Source organism: Vombatus ursinus, unplaced genomic scaffold (genome assembly GCF_900497805.2).
Source record: "Vombatus ursinus unplaced genomic scaffold, bare-nosed wombat genome assembly UNPS02009994.1, whole genome shotgun sequence".
Lineage (NCBI taxonomy): Eukaryota > Metazoa > Chordata > Mammalia > Diprotodontia > Vombatidae > Vombatus > Vombatus ursinus.
In genome coordinates this window covers 6,672,182-6,691,789 of record NW_020949772.1, presented here as the reverse complement: position 1 = coordinate 6,691,789, position 19,608 = coordinate 6,672,182, and the positions used below count along the sequence as shown (strand labels likewise).

Sequence of the window (19,608 nt, the reverse complement as noted above, 5' to 3'; positions counted from 1 at the left end):
GTTGTTGGAATGATCAAATAAGGGGCTAGTATGTGGAAGGGGCTTTGCAAACATCTTTCATCAACTACTACTAGGACCACCTGCTTGATAGGCCACGTGGGGGTCTCTATGATATTTTTATTTCAAATATACACTTTGGGGAAGAGTATATGTGCCTAACCTTTATGAGTATTGATAGCATGGATTGTAAATTATATTTATATTTCTCAGTTTACTTTTATTCCCCTAATGTTATCATTCAATAATGATTTCCCTCCCTCCCTCTCTCCTTCCTTCTTCCTTCCCTCCTTCCCTTTCTTCTTTCCTTCCTTGCTCCCTTTCTTCCTTCCTTCCTTCCCTTCTTCCTTTCCAGGACTGTCCCTTTACATGTGGTTTGTTTGAATTGTTGATTGACAGGAATTCTCTGCTGTGAGACTGACAGCATTAGGCAAGGCAATAGCAGATTAGTAGGGGATCATTCAGCCAGTTAAGTAGCTGCCACATGCCACATGCCATGCCTTGTGCCAGTTACATTTACCCCTGAGCAAAACCTAAATATGTAAAATGTGGTCCTTGCCCATGAAGAACTCAGTGTGATTGGCAAGATCAGTCATACACACATGAAACAGTGTTACATGGTTGTATGCTGAAAACAATCATTAATGAAACTCTAGATTTTATAGTGTAGGTAATCATAGAATAATGAGGAAGGTAACTATGTTGAGCACAATTGTGAGCACAATGGAAGTTGGGTCAATCTGGTCTAGAGCTTTGAGGGAGGGCTTCATGGAGCCTCTGGGGCCTGGAGCTGGACCATGAAAGATGCCCTTCTCAGCATGGCTTTGATATATGAATTTCAGACAAAAGTCATCTTAGAGATGTATCTGCATTGATGAGGTCCATATGAAATATGTAGAGTAATGGTGTTAAATATGTATCATAAACATAGTTCTTTGTAATATCCTTGTAGCAGAGAATTGAGTTTCTCAGATCTCGAAAGTAACACCCCCAAAAGCATCATTAAGAGAGAGGGAAATCAGAAGATATACGCTAAGGATCATGAAATCGAGGCCTCCCAGGTTCAACACTGGAGGCCAGAAAAGGGTGGTTATGATGGAGGCAAAGAAGAAAAGAGAGTTAACCTTGTGTATGGAGAGGAGACTGGTCCTGGAACTTCAGCCATTTTTGCCAAAGATGGGCTAGAAAGACAAAGGCCCCTGCCCTTAAAAGAGAAAGTACAGTTTAATACATTGCCCCTGGTTGAATCCAAAAGGAGAAGTACATTGGGCAGAAGCAGTATGAAGTCAGCCAAGAGCAGCGACAGCGAGGCCCTGTCCCGGGAGCACCACTACTACCACCACCACCACTTTGGAGGGCCCGATCACAAGCATTGTGATCTCAACATCTTTGTGAACCCAGGCATGTCAAGAGCAAAGCAGCTGGAAAGGCTGGAAATGGAAGGTCATGAGCAGATGGAGGTGGCTGAAACCTCCTATTCCCAGTTCAATGAAGGCTCTTTGAGTGACTCAGACATTTGTGAATCTAAATGCTGCCACCCAAGTAACTTCGTCATCGAAGCCCCAGGCTGGAACTCCATTTCTGATGTGGAGTGGATGAGGATTTTCAAGCCTTCTAAAGTAGAGAGAATTGTTCGACCCAAGACTGATTGCACGTGTTCAAGGAGTGTCTGTGGAATAAAGTATCATCCTCTCAAAAGGTAAATTTTGTGTCCCATTGGCAAATACGCAGAATAAACACAACTACAATCTTTAGAAATGCTTTTTAAGGCCTTTGTTTGCCATTTGTGGTTATCTTATTCATGCCTATAGTATACAGAAGGCAGAATTTTAAAACACCAAGAGAGACCTTTGATATAAAATTCATTCAAGAAACATTTATTAAGCCCCTTCTGTGTGCATTAGTATTAGCTCTAGGGATGCAGAAATAATACAATTTCTGCTTTTAAATGAGTCAGTTGATCGGCAAACATTTATTAAGCACTTGTTATGTTCCAGGCACTGTGCTAAGTATTGGGGATACAAAAGAAAGGCAAAAAATGTAGTCCCTGCCCTCAAGTAGTCTACATTCTAAAGGAGGAAACAACATGCAAATGACTATATGTAATATGAATGGAAGGTACAAATCTAGCCCCTTCATTTTACAGATAAGGAAACTGAGTCACGGAGTGGTGAATTGATTTGCCCAGGGTGACATGGCTAGAATCTGAGGTGGGATTTGAACCCAGATTTTCCTCACTTCCAGGTCCGACCTTCAATCCGCTATAACATGACTACCTCTATGAGGTTGATAGAGAGGGGGCCTGGAGGAGGGAAATGGTGTAAGAGGGTCAGTGGAAATTATTTAGCTTCTTTTTCAAATGCTCAAATGGGGTGCCTTAATATGAAGGGGCGGGCTTGGTAAATTAAAAACAAATGTCCTGATGAAGGTCTGAGAGTCTCCTCAAGATGTGTGTGCTAGTAGAGAATTTAGTATTGGAGGAGAGAGGCCCTGGGTTCAAATCCCCATTCTGCCACTTGACGTGACTTTGGGAAGTTACACTTTATTGGTGGTGGTGGGGGGGGAGCGGGGAGAGGGGAATGTGAAAGGTACATAGGTAAATAATAAAGCATAGGGAGTGATGGAGGAAGAGAGATCCAGATAAGGAAACTGGAGGAGCTAAAATTTATCTGGGAGAGAGGTGTCCAAGAATGCTTCCTGGAGAAGGTGGCCCCTGAGCTGAGCATCAAAGGTCTAAATCAGAATTCTGAAAGGTAAAGGTAGTTCAGTGTGACTGGAACATAGTGTGAAATAAGGCTAGAAAGGGAAGTTGGAGCTTGACTGTGGAGGGTCTTAAATGGCCGCTTGAGAAGTTTCTGTTTTCTCTTGGAGGCAACATCCGGGCCTTGGGAAGATGATGGTGGCAGCTGTATGAGGTCATGAAGGAAAGGCTTGAGAGCAAGTCAGTTAGAAAGTACTTCGACCGTTCTAGGCAAGAGGTGATTGAGACTCAAACGTGGAGGGGGTGCTGCTGGAGAGGAGAGGGAGAGATGAGAGAGCTGTCACGGGCATGGACATGATTGAGCCAGTCAAGGCATGTGGGGGTAGGGGAGGGAAGAGACAAAGGGGCAGGTTTCGGAGTGGAACCCTGAAGGGCTCTGCCACACACTGCCTCCACCGGGGTCCTGGGCAGCTCTCTTCATCTCTCTGGGCCTTGGTTATAAAATGAGGGTGCTGAACTAGATGTCTCAATGGGTCCTTCCTGCTCTAAAATCTGCGACACTTAGGTGAGAAATGACGAGTTACATTTTTGGTATTTTGGATATGGTAAGCTTAAAGTGACAATAAGGCATGTCCGTGGAGGAGGGAGATCCTGCGGCTGACTGGGTAGATGTGGGAGTTGTCTAGGTAAAAGTGGCATTTAAGGCCGAAGAGGCAGGAGAGAGAGAAAGAAAGAAAGAGAGATAGAGATAGATAGAGAGAGAAATATGGAGAGGGAGAGAGAGAGAACGGGGTGGGGAAGAGAGAGGGAGGGAGAGAGAGGAGAATGAGAGAGAGAGGAGAATGTGAAAGAGAGGAGAGAGAGGAAGTGGAGAGAGAGAGAAAGAGCGGAGAGAGAGTGAGAGAATGAGAGAGAAGAGAGAGAGGAGAGAGAGGAAATAGAGAGGAATGGGGGGGACAGAGAGAAAGAGGGAGAGAGAGAAGTGGGGGGAGAAGAAAGGGAAGCAAAGAAAGCCTAAGTTGGAGTGAGAGGAGCATGAAGCTGCAAAGGAAATGGAGAAAGGACAGCCAGGCGGGAGCATCTAGAAGAGCCAGCATCAGTGTCAGTGTGGAAAGTTCAAGAACACAGCCGGGAGAACACCTGCATCCAGCTGTTCAAAGGTGAAGTGAGAGAAGACTTTGGGGTCGAGGAGTGCGGGGTTGGGCAGGATTGAAGAGGCTGCAGAGGCAGGTGTCGATGACTCCTTCAAGGTGATCAGTGAAAGCGAGAAGAAACAGGCTGAGAGTTTGCAGGGCTGTCAGGGGCCCTGTGAGGAAGGTTCTGAAGGAGAGAGGAGACCTGACTCTATGTGGCCCACAGGGAAGGACCAGTACATGGGGAAATACTGAAAAGAAAGGAAGGAGAGAGGTTGACCAAGGATGGGGTGAGCTCCCGAAGGAAGGAGGAGGGGATTTGCCCTTGGAAGGAGAAGAGCCACATTTCTTGAACTGGTGCAAAGTTGGGGATGAGTGAAGATGTAGAAAGGTTTGAAGGTGAATGCTGGGGAGGTGAACTGGTGGTGAACTGATCTCAAAGTAGAACACAGTCAACTGCTGAGGTTCATAGGGTTTGGGATGGAGCCAGGCACTGAAGGAGAAAGGAGAAGCATTGCACCAGCAGCTCTGGGAAGTGTGACAGAGAGTCAATCAATGGATAAGTGCATTGCTCTCTGGCAGTCAGGGCCCCGTGAAGTTCAGATGACATGAATTTGTAGTACGCCTTGTTGGCACATAACACCGCCCCACCCCCACCCCACACATACACACGCAATATTGAGTAGCCCTGGAGTAGAAGACAGCAGCCTGCAGCAATGGGAGGCCGCCCAGGAGGGAAGATTGGCTGAAGGAACTCAAAGGGGGGAGTAGTATGAAGAGTCTGGAGTAGGAGAAGGTAGTGATGCCAGATAAGGAGTGGTGGCAGAAGAATCAGGCAGGGATGGAGGAGCTGGCAGTCATGGCCAAGATAAGGCACGAGCCTGTGCTTGGAGAGGGAATCTCATAGATGAGATGGGAAGTTGGGAAAAATTAGGATGATTGTAAAGTCAAAGGTTTGATTCCTCTGGGACGGCTGAGATGCAGCGGAGAGGAAGGGCGCATCAGCTGAGGAGGCTGAACTAAGGAGAGGACAGGGTATTGATGGGAGTATTGTTGTTGCCCAAGATGAGGATGGGGAGTGGGATGGGGTGGGGGTGGGGGGAGGGGGGAGACTGTCAAGCAGTCTTGAATTAATTGAGGAAGGAGAAAGAGTGAGTGGGGGGAGATTAGATCCCTAAAGCCCAGGGCAGGGTGATAGGAGCAGATGGAGCCAGGCTGCCAAGGGATGCAGGCCCAGGTCTGTCAGGGAGGACCAGAGAGCAGCAGGGCTCACTCCCCTTCTGGCCTTTTGTGCTAGGCTATGAGGAGGGCTGGTGGTCAGCACCGAAGAGGGAGACAGGCTTCTTCAGGAGAAAGCCACATTTCAGTGAGGGCTTTTAAGGCCACCCTGAAGTGTGGGAAGCCAGCTCCTCTGCTGCCTGCACGGGACTGATTCGACTGCCTATTGCACAAGGCTTTCCTGGGAGGGCTGACCGCTTTTTTCATTTTAAACCTTTTCTGTATACTTTTTTTTTTATTTATATCACTGTTGCTTCCCAGTTATTCCCAATAGAACCCTCTCTTCTCACCCCTCCCTTGTCTGGCAGTTACGCTAAACAGACACAAAACTTTGTCCGTGTCTGCAAATGTATGCCTTATTCAGCACCTGTTGACCACCACCTCTCTGAAGTGGCAGGTGGCATTCTTTGCCATCAAATCCTCAGTAGTCACTGCTGGTCATTGCATTACTTAAAAGTCTCAAAATCTTTTCATTGTTGTTTCATTATGTCAATAATTGTTATTATTGTGATCATTATGTTGGTAATTGATCATTATGGCCATCATGCTCTTGGTTCTGGGTGTGTTACTCTTCCTCCATTCATGTCAGGCTTCTCAAGTTTTTCCTCATTCTCCCAGTTCATCATTTCTCACAGCTTCTCCCTGGATCTTAGACTGCCACAAGTGTGTCTACAGTGTTTGCTCACTGTTGCCTTTGTGAGTCCTGCTTGTGTGACCTTGTCCAGATCCCTGGCCCTCTTGGGGCCTCCTCCGGGCTAGAACATAGCAGTGGGCCCTTCCAGGTCTGACATGCTGGGAGTCTTTGAATGTCACCTGCAGGGGAAGCGGGGGGCTACCTCTGTTCCACTGGCCTTCCTCCAAGTGTGCCAGTGCAGTCTCTCTCCACCCCCCATTAGTGAAAGGCCTGGGGACGTGAATCCAAAACACGAGGTGGGCATTTTTTTAAAACTTCGATTTACTTCCACCCACAAAACAAAGCAAAAACTCCCAGCAACTTCCCCTACCTCCGGTACCTTTTGTTGCACACAGTAGGCTTCATAAATGTTTGCAGAATTTTATAACCACGTTAACTCTATTTATTTCTCATGATTTATTCTCTTAGATGACCCTGCCTGGGATACTTAATTTTTTTTTTTTTTTTACTTTTGAAAGACTCTGGTTGGTATAAGCATGTTTCAGTAAGGTATCTGGATTCTTACTTGTAAAAGGGTTTCTATAATATTGATCAATGCTAGTAGGATTTGATCTGAGCTCCTTCTTGAAATTGGCTTGTTTGTTTTTCAGCCTAACATGGGACCTTGTCCTGGAGAACTACTTTCACTGCAAACCTAGTGATGATGATGATGGCGATGCTAACATTAGGGTTTTCTGTATTTTATTGACAGCACGCCAATTGCCTTCTGGCATTCCCACCGAACGGGCACCTCTAATATGAAGTACTCAACAAAGAATGAGGAGAGATTCACAGATTGCTCTTCAGATAAAAGGCATTCATCTGGATTTTTACCGAGCAACAGAGGCCCAGACCCTGGCTTCCATCACGTTAGTATTTGGCAGGGAATGACATGAAGATTTAGACACAACTGGCAATTCCAGGGGGCCCTTAACCTTTCTGTAGTACAGTGGTTCGCTGATGTTTGTTTTATTTTAGGAACTTGAGGCTCTTTTAAAATGGTCTTTGAAAGTTAAAACATTTAATTTCCCAAATCAAATTCCCCAAAAGACGCTGTCATTGAACCTGGGTGTTCTTAACAGTGAACATGCTAGTTATATGGATTTTAGTGTCAATTACTAAAATCAATAGTGATGGGCATTCTTTATGACTCTTATTTTATAAAACTAAATATGGTAGGCATTCTTTATTATGCTTATTTTTTAGTCTTCTTACCAAGGGGAATAAAATTGGTTTCTGAGAGCAAACATTCTAGTTTCCTCCCATTAGTAATTTGTAATGTGCCTTGTCTTCCTTGATTTGCACATTGATGATGATGTAGGAGACTTTCCATTGTTGACAAGTAGAAACCAAGACCACTGGATTTGGAACTGGGTGCAGATTTTGCTACTAATTACTACTTGTGTGACCTTGTCAAGTCATGTCTTCTGTGGAGGTCTCTTGCCCTTATCTATAAAGTAATTATAAAGCATCGGACTTTGTGATTTATAAATTTTTTTTTTAAATTGTGAGCTAATTGATCAAAATGGATCAACAAGCACAAAAATTCGAATATACAAAGAACAAAAAAGAGGAATGTATGAGACTGGAGCCAGGAATTTCATTGATAAGAGAACTCAAAGGTGAGAAAACTCCCTCCATCAATGCAGATTGGCACCTTCTCTGAAACTAAAGTGCCTAGAACACAAAGAAAGTAGGTGACTTACTTGAGGTCAGTCAGCTGGACATCTCAGAGGCAGGGCTTGAACCCGGGCCAGCTCTGTGTCCACTGCACCTCCATGAAACAGTGACCTTCTGTTGGATACAGTTTGATTATTTAAAGTGTGTGTTAAATATGACAAAGTAACAGGAAAGTTGTCCTCTTTGTCTGCCCTTCTGACCTTTTGTTTTTCTTCGGGCATTTTCTCTTGTTTTATTAACGCTCTTTCCTCTCTTCTTGCACTTCTCTCATTTCCCACTAACTCAGCCTCACCCCACCCTCAACTGGGACCCTTCCTTGTGGCAAATAGGCAACTGTGATTTCTAAGGTCCCTCTAAGGCTCTAGTATGTTCTGTGATCCATTTTAAGCAATATCATAGACTAAAAGTCTATGAGTGAGATTTAAATTAAGAACATTTCATTTAATTAAATTCCATTTAATAAATTTTACCTGCTTCCCAGGGGGGAGTGAGGAAAATACTTTATAAACTGTAAGGGGCAATATAGAGATGAGTTGTTTTTGTTGACTATTAATAATGCATTTAAAAAAAAAACCCTTTGCATTCAGTATTTTAATGAGTTCAGAGAGATAGGAAGGGATGGAGGTACAGAGATACAAAGGAAGATGTGCACAGCCTTTTGTGGCTTTCCATCATGTCTTGTGTCCTTCCAGAATATTTCTGCTAAAGGCCTTTAACATTTGTGTTGCCTTTTTGCAGCTCTAGGCATTAATGAGGATCCAGCACAGAGACCGGACGTGTTTTACCAGAATTGCAACAGGAAATCAGAGTCACTTTCCTACATCCCTCTTTTCTTTCAATATTATCAAACCACTTCCCTTCAACGTTTCATTCCCCCAGGCACGTCTAAGAGTGGAGGGAACCTTTGCAGAAATCCATTCCTAATCTTTTCACAAGAAGATTCAGACAGTTGGGCTACATTACATTTGATGATATAATAACTCTGTGTCTCTTTTCTGGATTAGGATAGAATTAAGATAAAATTGACAAGAACTGATTGACCTCAGTGACGGTCAGTTGCCAGATCTAAAGAGCATTTCCTTATTGGAATGATGATAGACACTGTTACCTCCTTGGAAAACAAAGTAAATAGTTCTGAAGAGTAGCTGAACCTGGTAGAGAGGGTATGGCTGGGACATCTCAGCTATAAACCTGCCTGGGGAAAGATGGGATTCCAACGATCCTTTCGGGTCTCAGAAGCCTTCCTTGGGCTTCTCCTCTGACCCCGGCCGTGCTGACTCATGACCCTGCATGATATCACACGTATACAGATGGTCTCTGCATATGAAGAATGGGAAAGTACTTTAAAGAAAAGACTGTGTGTGCTCTAAGGGCATTTCAGAAGAGTTGGAAATGGCTCATTATCGTGGTGAAAATTCAGCATAGGAAGGAGCCAGTTAAATAGGACAAACTGGCATTCATGATCACATGTTTTAGGATAGCAGCACAGTTTTGAGTGTTTCCTACCACAGGTACCAAAGGAAAGTAGCAGGTCGAAAGTATTCTAACATTACTTATTAGGGACCTGAAGAATTGACAGGGAAAACTCAAGAATCTGATGTATGGGTGTTACTAATTAATTGGCACCAGTATGCCTTTGGTAATAGGAAACTATTTTAGTTGGATAGGCCTTAAAGAGATCAAAGGAACTTGTTTATAATATTTGTCAGTGCTGCTGAGGAAGTCGAAGAGTTATTCATTGATGGCTCTCCTTTTCACACAAAAAACCTATTTTCAAATGCTTCTTGATTTCATTAGCTTGTTAAAATTGTTATGTCTTCCAGGATGACTGTTCTCCCACAAGTAAGCTTCAGCGCTTGCTGGCGGAATCTCGAGAGATGGTTACTAATCTGGAACTTAGCACTCTGCTCCCCGTTAGCGCTAGCAATCCCAACAGTGTATGTTCATTTTTCTCTCAACTAAGTTTATACTCTCTGAATATGCTACTAAGTATAAAGGTGCCGGCTGATCTCTGGGGAGGCATGAAAAGCTTCTCTGATGTGCCTGCAGAGTGCAGGGAGTGGTGCATGAGCTAAAAGATGCCCCTGCTTCCAAACTGTTTCCAAAGTGTGATACTTAATGGGACATGTGGGGCGGGGGCAGTGTAGTAAAATAAGACTTCTTTCACAAAATGACCCCTTAAGCCTCTTGAGGCAGTGCATTCCACTTTTGGATGAATCACCTTGGCAGGAAGTTTCTTCTTATATTGAGCCTGTCTGTCTCTTCACAACTTCCCCACGCTGTTCCTCTGTGGGACCAAGCGGAACAAGGCTAATCCCACTTCTCCATGACAGTCCATCACGTACTTGAAAGGCAGCTACCCTGGATCCTGTGGTTGCTCCTGTCTAGACGGAACATAGCCAGTTCCTTCAAACGCTTCTAATGTGGTGTCATCTCCAGTACTCTCACTGTCCTGCTCAGCCATCCACATATCAGGGCTCTCACCCAACACTGAATACTGTCACACAGTTGTAGTAGACTAAGGCAGAGGTGAGTGGCACTAGTGCCATCCCTTTTCAACATGCCTCTCTCAGCTTTTCTTTTGACTGATGTATCATGCCTTTGACTCCTACTGAGGTAGATGGGAAATCACTAACCTTCCCTCCCCAGGTCCTTTTTTTATAAAACTGTCTTCTAGTCATGCCTCTGCCATAATGTACCTGTGCTATTTATTTCTTGGATCTTTGTGTAGAACTTTACATTTATCTATTTTAAATTCCATCTTACTTGATTTGGCCCATAATTCTTTCCTGCTGGGATGTTTTTGGATCCTGATTTTATCATTCACAGATTTTCAGTGTTGTCTCAGAGTCTCAGTGTTGGAACGGACCTCAGTGATCATCTAGTACAGATCCATACATGATCTGTTACAGTACACCCAATTAGTCATCCGGCCAACCTTTGCTTGAAGATTTCTACTGAAGGGGGAGACGTAGCACGTCTCAAGGAAGCCCATTCCCCCATAACTCCAACTGTTAATGAAATGTTTCATTATATCAGGCCTAAATTTGGCACTTTGCCATTTTCAGCCATTGCTCCTAGTTGAGCATGTCTTGTTAAATTTGATAGAGTTGTCTTCTGTGCCTTCACTCAAGGCATTCATTAAAAAAAAAGAGGGGGGGAGCAGCTAGGTGGCACAGTAGGTAGAGCTCCAGCCTTGGAGTCAGGAGGACCTGAGTTCAAATCCAGTCTCAGACACACAACACACAATACTTACTAGCTGTGTGACCCTGGGCAAGTCACTTAACCCTAACTGCCTAGCAAAAAGCAAGGAAAAAAAAAAGTAAACAGGACAGATCCCTGGGGCATTCTACTAGAGACCTCCCTCCAAGCTGACACCAAACCGTTAAAGGTTTTCTCTGCAGCCATTTATTCATTCAGTTCAAAATCTCCATAACTGTGCTATCATCTAGCCCACCTCTGTTAAGCTTATCCAATAAAATGGGGCTTTGCTCTGGTTGGATATGCCTCTGTCTAAAGCCTTTCTCTCATCTACTGGTGGAGCTACCTTTTCTTGAATGGAAATGAGGTTAGTCAGGCATAACTTATTACTGATGGCACCATGCTGGCTCTTAGTGATCACTTCTTCCCTTTCTGAATGCTCACAAGGTGCTCTGTTGATTCTCAGATTTTCTTGTGAATTGAGATGGAGCTCCCCAGCCTGTAGTTTGGAGAGTTCTCTTTCCTTTTTTGGATGGCAGAGCTAGCTGTGCTTTCTTTTTCACTACCTTATGTTGCTTTCTCCCCTGCTCCACCTGAATTTTTAAGTCGGCAGTCACTTTCACTAACCGTGGGCTGGCAACTTGTACTCGCTGAGGGGCATGGAGGTGATGCCCTCTCTTACCATCTCCTCATGTCTCATGGGTTTCAGTTTCCTTCAGTTCTCTCTTTCCCGATTGGAAGATCATTGTTCTTGGCAGAAGAGTTGGGCAGTCCTGTCATCTCTGTCTTATTCATTATCATTAGCCCATTTATTCTCCATAGCAATCCTGTCTCTTCTTACTCTTCTTCTTCCTTCCAGTTGAGCTTAAAAATAGACTTAAATGGATCTGTGATCTCATTGGTTTGAAAATTCTCGCCGTCATTGCCGATGACAAGCTGTCCATGCCTGCCCATCCCCAGGGACTCTTGTCCATGTTCTCCCCAAAGTTCCCCACAGTGGGTCTACCCATTGTGCTGAAACAAAACAAAACAAATGCATCCTCTTTGCCATTGACTTTTTATGTGCTGATTTGCATCCTTTCTTGCACATCAAATATATCAGTGGAAAAATATCCATTGCTTTGCAGCCTCCATCATATTAACTAAATGGTGTGTCTACATCAGAGGGATGTGTCTGGTCCTGCTTTTGCCACTAGCAACTTTGTGTGATTTTGGACAAGTCACGTAACTGCTTTTTAATCTCATTTTCCTCATCTGTAAAATGAGGGGTTGGGTTAGATAATCCCTTTCAGTTTCAAAATTATATTCTTTTTTTTTTTTAATATGAGGCATTTGGAGTTAAGTGACTTGCCCAGAGTCACACAGCTGGTGAGTGTTATGTGTCTGAGGTCAGATTTGAACTCAAGTCCTTCTGACTCTGGGGCCGGTGCTCTATCCACTGTACTATCTAGCCGCCCCATCAAAATTATATTCTAAATCCTTGGGCTTGGGTTGGTTTTGTTTTTGTTTTTGACAACCTGAAATAGCTTAATATTTCCAAATTCATATTGAAGATCATTGTTTTTCCTTTTTCATATACCTTTCTCAGTACTTGGACTCAATCTCTCTGGCTATCTTTGCCTAGTAACAATTACTGTTTGTTATAATGTTCTTATATAAATAGAGATATTAATACTGAAGGGGGCCAGGAGCACAGTACAGTTTTGGTTTTGGACTCAGAAGACTTGTGCTCAGCCCCAGAATGCCCTGATATTTGCTCCTGGGGTAGTCTTGAGCCAGTCACTTAATCCCTCTAGTCGTCAGTTGCTCCATCTGTAAAATGAGAGTTGGACACCATGATCTGTCAGGTTGTTGGTAGTCGAAAAACCCACGATGCCATGATTGGAATAGCTAGTCTCTGCTAGCAGAAGAGGCCTTCCCTGGTGTCTGTGGCAGGCAAGTGAATGACTGTTCAAGAACTATTAGAAAAGTACTAGTAGATTGGGCAGGCACTGTCATGGTCCATGGGCTTAAGCCTTATTTCCTCCAAGAGACTGAAAGCTTTTAGGAGGAAGGAACTGTGTGAGGCAGTTGGGTTAGAAGACCTCTGGGAACCCTTCCACCCCTGCATCTGTGTTCCTGTGCAAGCCTTTTTTGATCTGTTCCATGGCCCCTCAAGACAGTGCCAGGCCTGCAATAGGCACGCCGTGGAGAGTGGGTGAATTGAACTGTGCACCATGTTGTTTCTAGCATAGTGGTTGTGTGGTCTATTAAGTTGTTGGCAAGGTCTTCATTCGAGGTCTCTCAGAATAGCATGGGTTAAATCTGGCAAAGAGCTGATTTGTTTGGGACAGTGGATGACTTCCATATAGTTTAGCCATAATGTTGAGTTGAGAGCTGGGCACTCCAGCTGGTGACAGCTGTAGAGTGGCTTGAGAACCCTCCCTCACCCCTCAAAAAAACAAACAGATTAAAACTCAAGGGATGTTATTGCTCAGAGTGAATTGTGATTAACTAATTCTGTTAACTCCTTAAGATTAGCTTTCTTTTAAAAGAGCATTAGAAGCATCTGGGTAGCTCAGGCGAGAGAGCACTGGGCCTAGAGTCAGGAAGTTGAGTTCAAATGTGGCCTTAGGCACTTACCACCTGTGATCCTGGGCAAGCCACTTATCCCCAGCTGCCTCAGTTTCTTCATCTATAAAATGGGGATAATAATAACACCTACTTGTTTGGGTTGTGGTGAGGATCAAATGAGATGATATTTGTAAAGTACTTAGGATAGTGCCTGGCACATTGTTGTTCAATTGTTTCGGTCTTATCTGACTCTTCCAGAGCCCATTTGGGGAGAGATATAGGAGTGGTTTGCCATTTCTTTCTCCAGCTTATTTTACAGATGAGGAAACTGAGGCAAACGGGTAACTGCCTAGCACATGGCAGGTGCATAATTGCCTGTTTCCCTCCTTCCCTCCTACTAGTAAATGAGACATAATCTGAATAAAAAAGACAACACTTGAGCGTGTTTTCAACTGTTTGTATTGAGTGGTAGAATCACAGAATCAGAATTTTATAGTTGAAAGGGAGCTCAGAGGACTTGTTGTCCAGCCCCCACCCAAAAAGGAGTCCTTTCTGTAACTCTTAATGAGGGGTCATTCAACTGCTGCTTAGAGACCTTCGAGGAGTGCTCACCCCCTGGGGATGACAACCTGTTCCATCTGTGCATGACTCTAATTCTTAGAAGATTTTTTTTTTTAAGGCAATTGGGGTTAAGTGACTTGCCCAGGGTCACACAGCTAGTAAGTGTCAAGTGTTTGGTCTGAGGCTGGACTTGAACTCAGATCCTCCTGACTTCAGGGACAGTGCTCTATCCATTGTGCCACCTAGCTGCCCCTAGAAGGTTTTTCATTACTTTGGACCTAAATTGATTTCTTTGCAATTTCTGCCCATTGCTGCTGTTTCTGCTCTCTGGAGCCTGATCCCTCTTCTCGGTGGCAGCCTTTCAGATACCCAAACACAGCATTCATTGTCCTTCTCAACGAGGCTTCTCTTCTTTTGGCTCAACGTTTCCAGGTCCTTCAAATCATCCTTCTAGGTTACAGTCCCAGGACCCTTCACCAGCCTGCTTTTCCTTCCTCTGGACACTTCCAGTTTATTAGTGTCCTTCCTCAACGGTGGTGCCCAGAATAAGCACAGTGCTCAAGGTGTAGTATGACTAGGGCAAAGTACTAAGGGACTATCACCTCCTTATTTCTGGAGGGGATGCCTCTCAGTGTAGCCCAAGATCAGGCTGGGTTTTTTTTTGGCAGCCATGTTTAGCCTACAGGCCACGAAAACCCCTCCATCTTTTTCAGACAAACTGCTGTCTAACCAGGCCTCCCCATCCTATACCCATCAAGGCCAATCTCCGAATCCATGTGTAAGACTCATGTTTATCCCAATTCAATTTCATTTTATTAGATTTAGCACAGAGCTGTAGCCTGTTGAGATCTGGTCTACCCTGACGCTGCTATCCACCATGTCATCTATTCTTCTCAACTTTGTGCCATCTGCAGATTTCATGAAACTGTGCCTTTAGCCAAATTATTGCTAACAGTGTTATACAAGCCACAGCCAAGCATTGAGACCTCAGGGTCTCCATTGGCCAGCTCCAGGCAATGGGTCTTGAACCATTAATTACCACTCTATCCACTCCACCCCCCAGTTTGGAATTCTTCTAATTGTATTATCATCTAGTCCACTCTTCTGCCTCATTTCTCGAGAATGGTAGGAGATGCTCTACCATTAGGTTAACTGGAGTATAGGTAAAGTGTATTTAAGATGTTAATTACCCTGATCTACTAGTCCAGTCTAGTGACCCTGTCAAAGAAGGAAATCAGATTACTCTGGTGTGATCTGTTTTTGATGAAGCCAGTTTGTCATCAAAACCATTGCTTGGGACCCTGGTGTTCATTTGTGAGCTCTTTGGAGATCTGTTCTGGAATCTTCCTAGGAAGCAAAGGCCAGCTGACTGGTCTGGAGTCTACAGGCTCTTCTCTTTTCCTCTTTTGAAAATCTGGAGATTTTCTGTTCTCCAGTCCTGTAGTACCTGCCAAGTGCTCTTCACTTCTTCTGGTATCACAGCCATCACATCAGCCAGACCGAGTGATTACCAGTGCCCAAGGCTAGAGTTCAGCTGCCTTGGATTCATCCAGGACAACTAGCTTTACCTGAGTTGGGTATCATCTCCCCATTTGCCATTTTGGTTCTTCTCCTTGGTCGTTCTCCTTGGCAGAGAAAATAGAAGCAAGTGAGATTTGAACAACTGCTGCTTTTCTCTGTTGTCATCCCTTGCACCCCTGCACCCCTGCCACTGCTTGCCCATCCTGTTCCTTTGATCCTCCTCTTTCCTCTTTCCCCCATGTAGCCATAAAGATCTTTATTGGGACTCTTCGTTTCCTGCAGCAGCACCATTTTCAGCCTGAGCTGTAGGAGTCCGGCAGCAGAGTTAGTTCTGTGCCATCCTCCCTTTTGATCCAAACACACTTCCATTTTCTGTATGTCTCTTCTTATAGTGAGTTTGGTGAGTTCTCTTTGCATCCCCTTTGGTGCCTTTAGACCCCTCCCATTCCCCCCTCCTTTGGGAATTACTCCATCTGTATCTTCAGAATTTGATTCCTGGGCGTTCCCCTCCCCTCCTGGGCTGACTTCCTCTAAAGGACGCTAATCTCTTCCTCCAGATATGCCCATCATTCATGTCCTGGTAGCCGGTCTTTCCTGGTTAGTGAGAATCAGATCCGTGATAAAAATTTCCCCTTATTGGTCCCTTCGCTAAGGCAATTACCTGCCTTTCTTTTTAGTGGAATGTATGCTTCTTGAGGGCAGGGGTGATCTCCCTCTGGTGCCCAGCATCAGATCTGGCACATAGTAGGTGCTTAATAATAAATGCTTGTTGGTTGATTAATTTGGTTGCTTTCCTGTGTGCGTCCAGAGTACTGACTGAAGGGTTCTTTTGTAGACGGACCTCTCCGAACTGACAGCTCACAAAATGCCACTGCCAGTGATTGAAGAAAACACCTCTTGAGTGCAGTTTTCCAGGTGATCATGGGTAAGTCACCTCTGCTTATCTTGTGACATTTCCTAAGCAGCTTCAGAACACTGATAATGAAAGGTCAAGGCCAGACTTTGTTTGTGCCCCTTCTCTTTCACATCACCTTTACCTGTCAACCGGCCCCTTCCACATTTCAGGGACTAAGTAAGTGTGGCTGTGACTCAGTTATTGCTGAGTGTTAGATAAGAAACACATCCTAGAGGTTACCTAGCCCAGCCTCCTCCTTTTACAGAGGAGGGCACTAGGACCCAGAGAGCCAGAATAATTTGCTCAAGGTCACAGCCAGAACCAGAACCTGGATCCCCAAGCCATACCAACACACTGCCTTGAGCAAAGTAGGCACTCGATTAAGTCCTAGACATTTTCTAATATGATTGAATATCAACATCTTTCAAAATCAGTGGTTTACAAATAGCCTCTTCAAAACTCCCCTTTAATGGAAAGAGATCTTTCATATTTAGTTACAGGATTAATAAGGCATGGTCATAAGCTCTGGACCCTTCCCCCCAATAGCTGGAGTTTCTGCCATGATCCCTTCCCCCCGGGCCCTTTCCCCCCCCCCCCCCCCCGCCCCGAATGGTCCTATATAGAGTTTCTCTGGAGTCCAATTTCATATGGGCTAGTTTGTTCAGAGGTTTTTGAAGTTTCTGAAAGTCAGCACAACCACTTGAGATATAGCTAACAAATCATTGATTTTTGGTGTCAGCAATTTTTCATTTCTTCAAAATCCCTCATATGATAGTGCAGTTCTGATCTGTACCCATTTAGGAAAGGAGAGAAGAGCCCAGCTCCACTTCCTGGAGGTGGCCGGCGGCGGGAGGTTCCTACAAAGCCGCCCTCTCTTCTGCAACCAAGGGGACTTGGAGGTCTTTCACACACCCCTGGTTGGCCTTGCCTGTGTCAGGAGGCAGAGCTACGTTTCACAGACAGTGGGGAATCAGACATCACTATTCTCTTTTTACTGATCTTGTTAAATGTGTGTGTCTTCCCTCTTCCTCCCCGACAGAAGCAGATTTCTTGTCTATTTGGAAGGAAGGAAGCAGACATCTTTGCATAATACTTACTTTGAAAGAAGAGGATTGTAATTCTTCATAAGCAAAAAACAGCTAATGCCCAAAGGTTCCAGAGGCTAAAAGACCAGTTCTTAACACCTGTATTTTGAAATGTCGTCAAGTTAGTAGTTTCCAAATGTCAAATACATATATGTACATGTATGTAGATTTACATATCTAGATGCCAGGCCTTATATGTATATATTTGTGGAACCAAACTTGGTATTATGCTGAGAAAAACATGGCTCGTGTGTAAAGATGCCCTCCCGCTAAATGTTGGAGAAGTCTTGGGAAAGCGTGAACGTCAAAGTGAGAGCCCCACAGATGGGTGATAATTGTGCAGAATTCTCCTCCCTTTTGATGAATTGTCTGAACTATTTTTTCTTGGTTGTGTATGCATTTTCATTTTTTACTGGTCTGTTACCAGGGTCAGTTTATAAATGCCTAAGAAATGGCATTCTCTTATTATTTTGTTGTTTTGGCTCTGTATTTTGGGATGTAAATAGACATGAAATAATGTGCGAAGTGTTTTTAACTGGAAAGTACTTCCTGAGTAACTGAAAATTGATGTCCTTTAGCCCCCACAAAAAAAAAACAACCGAGCTGAGCAGTTCCCCTCCTCTAGTCTGGGTCCCCTTGTATACCAAAAGCTCACTAGAAGAGCAACTGTTATGTGTGGTATTTTAATTTTTGTACCTCCAAGGAATGAGAACAGTACCGTATTTAACTTGCAAAGTCATTTTATTTTTTAAAAATATGCCATGTGTATCTGTCTCATCAAAGAGAAACAACAGCTGCATTCAATGAAAAGATTTTTGACAATAAAGAGATGACCTTTCTGCAGTCTCTTCTTGGTCATAGTACAGGAGTGGAATTAGGGAGGCTGGTGGGTAGACCCAGACAAGGGAGGTGAGAAGAAAGTGGTGGCCCTAGGCCCTCTCACTCCCTTTCCAAACTAGGAGCAGCCCATCACTTGCATTCCATTATTAAGAAAAGGCCTGGCCCGGCAGCTTTGCTTAGGAATGCGGGGATTTATTTTTTAAAGCCGTACCAACATACAAGAGACAGCTTTCCTTTGTGCTCACCTAAGTTCGTCTTTGTTAAAAAGAAAAAAAGATTTCTGTGTTATGTCATTTGATTTTCATGAGTCTAGAGGACCCATCCCTTTTGGCCTATCTAATTAGGGTACTGAAAGCAGAAATGGGGTGGGGTTTGCATATGTTCTTTATAAATGCATACTTTATATTTGGAGCGGGTGAAACTGAAAAGTTATAGTTTGATTCAGAATAAAAAGATTGCCAAGTTAGGAAACCTAACATGTCCCGGGGGAGGCTAGATTCCAACAGACGTCCTCCTTACCAGATTGCCTAATGAGGAGTGAACACTGCTGATTTGCTGGGTTTGAAACTCTGGGGGAACCAGGTTTTAATAGGACCAGTCTTTGTGAGGCTGGGAGATTGGAGACTGGAGTTCTTTTCTAGATCATATGATTACAGATTCTAGACCCCTTCTTAGCAGTGCATGTGTACTCCCATACGGTTCAAATAGGAGAAATTTTAAGTTTCTCATATTATCTACAGGCGATTTTGGAACATCATCTGCAATTCTTTTCATGGCTGCCTTTTTGCAAACACTTAGTGTGGACCCTCCAGCATGAGATGACCAAGTATCCCACGGGATGATGTTCCAGTGATGCCTTTGAATGCATAATAAGGTGACTTCACCAACACCTTTACCCACCACCTATCCAGGAACAACCTATGAGCAATCTCCTTCCCTTTATTTTTGGGTTTTGTCTAGGGGGCAGTTCCTGTTTTTGAACAGGAGCTTTGGAAAGGAACCTTTGGGGTGGTATCCTCACACTATAAAAATGGCCCCAAAGTTGTGTTTTAAAACCGTATTTTAACACACATTCCCGTCATTGACAACCTTCAGCTATGAGAGAGGGTTACTGATTTATTTGCTCAGTTATTCGTCAGCCAGGAATTATCTCAGCTGCTGAATGAGATTCTCTTCTAAGGGTAATTTTGGAGTTTATGGAAACACTTTTTTTTTAACAGAAATTAAAAGACTTTTTTTTTTAAAAAAGGGAAATCAAAGCCCATGACACATAAGAGCCAAAAATAGTTTTTGCCTTCAGATTACAAGCACTTCTGCCTAGGGCTGGAAAAGTCTGGGTGGTAGATGGCAAACGAAAAGGTGAGGTAGACCCTGAGCTGTTAGGGACCTCAGCTTGAGGCCCATCAGCTACTGGGGCTCAGCTGTTCTTCAGAATTCCTCTCCTTGCTCACCCCTCCTTCTTCCTCCCCCCCAAAACACTCGCCTCTGAA

General features: G+C 44.1%; 1 protein-coding gene across 3 annotated transcripts in view; it reads left to right on the top strand.

The window, feature by feature from the left end:
* CCDC62 (coiled-coil domain containing 62) overlaps positions 1-18,178 on the top strand; it is a 55,314-nt gene extending 37,136 nt beyond the window's left edge. For 2 of the 3 annotated variants that reach the window (XM_027853553.1, XM_027853552.1), the window contains 5 exons: positions 950-1,696; positions 6,495-6,651; positions 9,286-9,399; positions 16,134-16,223; positions 17,233-18,176. In XM_027853553.1, the coding sequence (XP_027709354.1) occupies positions 950-1,696; positions 6,495-6,651; positions 9,286-9,399; positions 16,134-16,199 (1,084 nt within the window). In that variant the 3' untranslated portion in view covers positions 16,200-16,223; positions 17,233-18,176. Of the gene's footprint in view, positions 1-949; positions 1,697-6,494; positions 6,652-9,285; positions 9,400-16,133; positions 16,224-17,232 lie in introns of all 3 variants that reach the window. The other variant, XM_027853554.1, reaches the window with a different exon arrangement.
* The last annotated feature ends 1,430 nt before the right edge of the window (positions 18,179-19,608 follow it).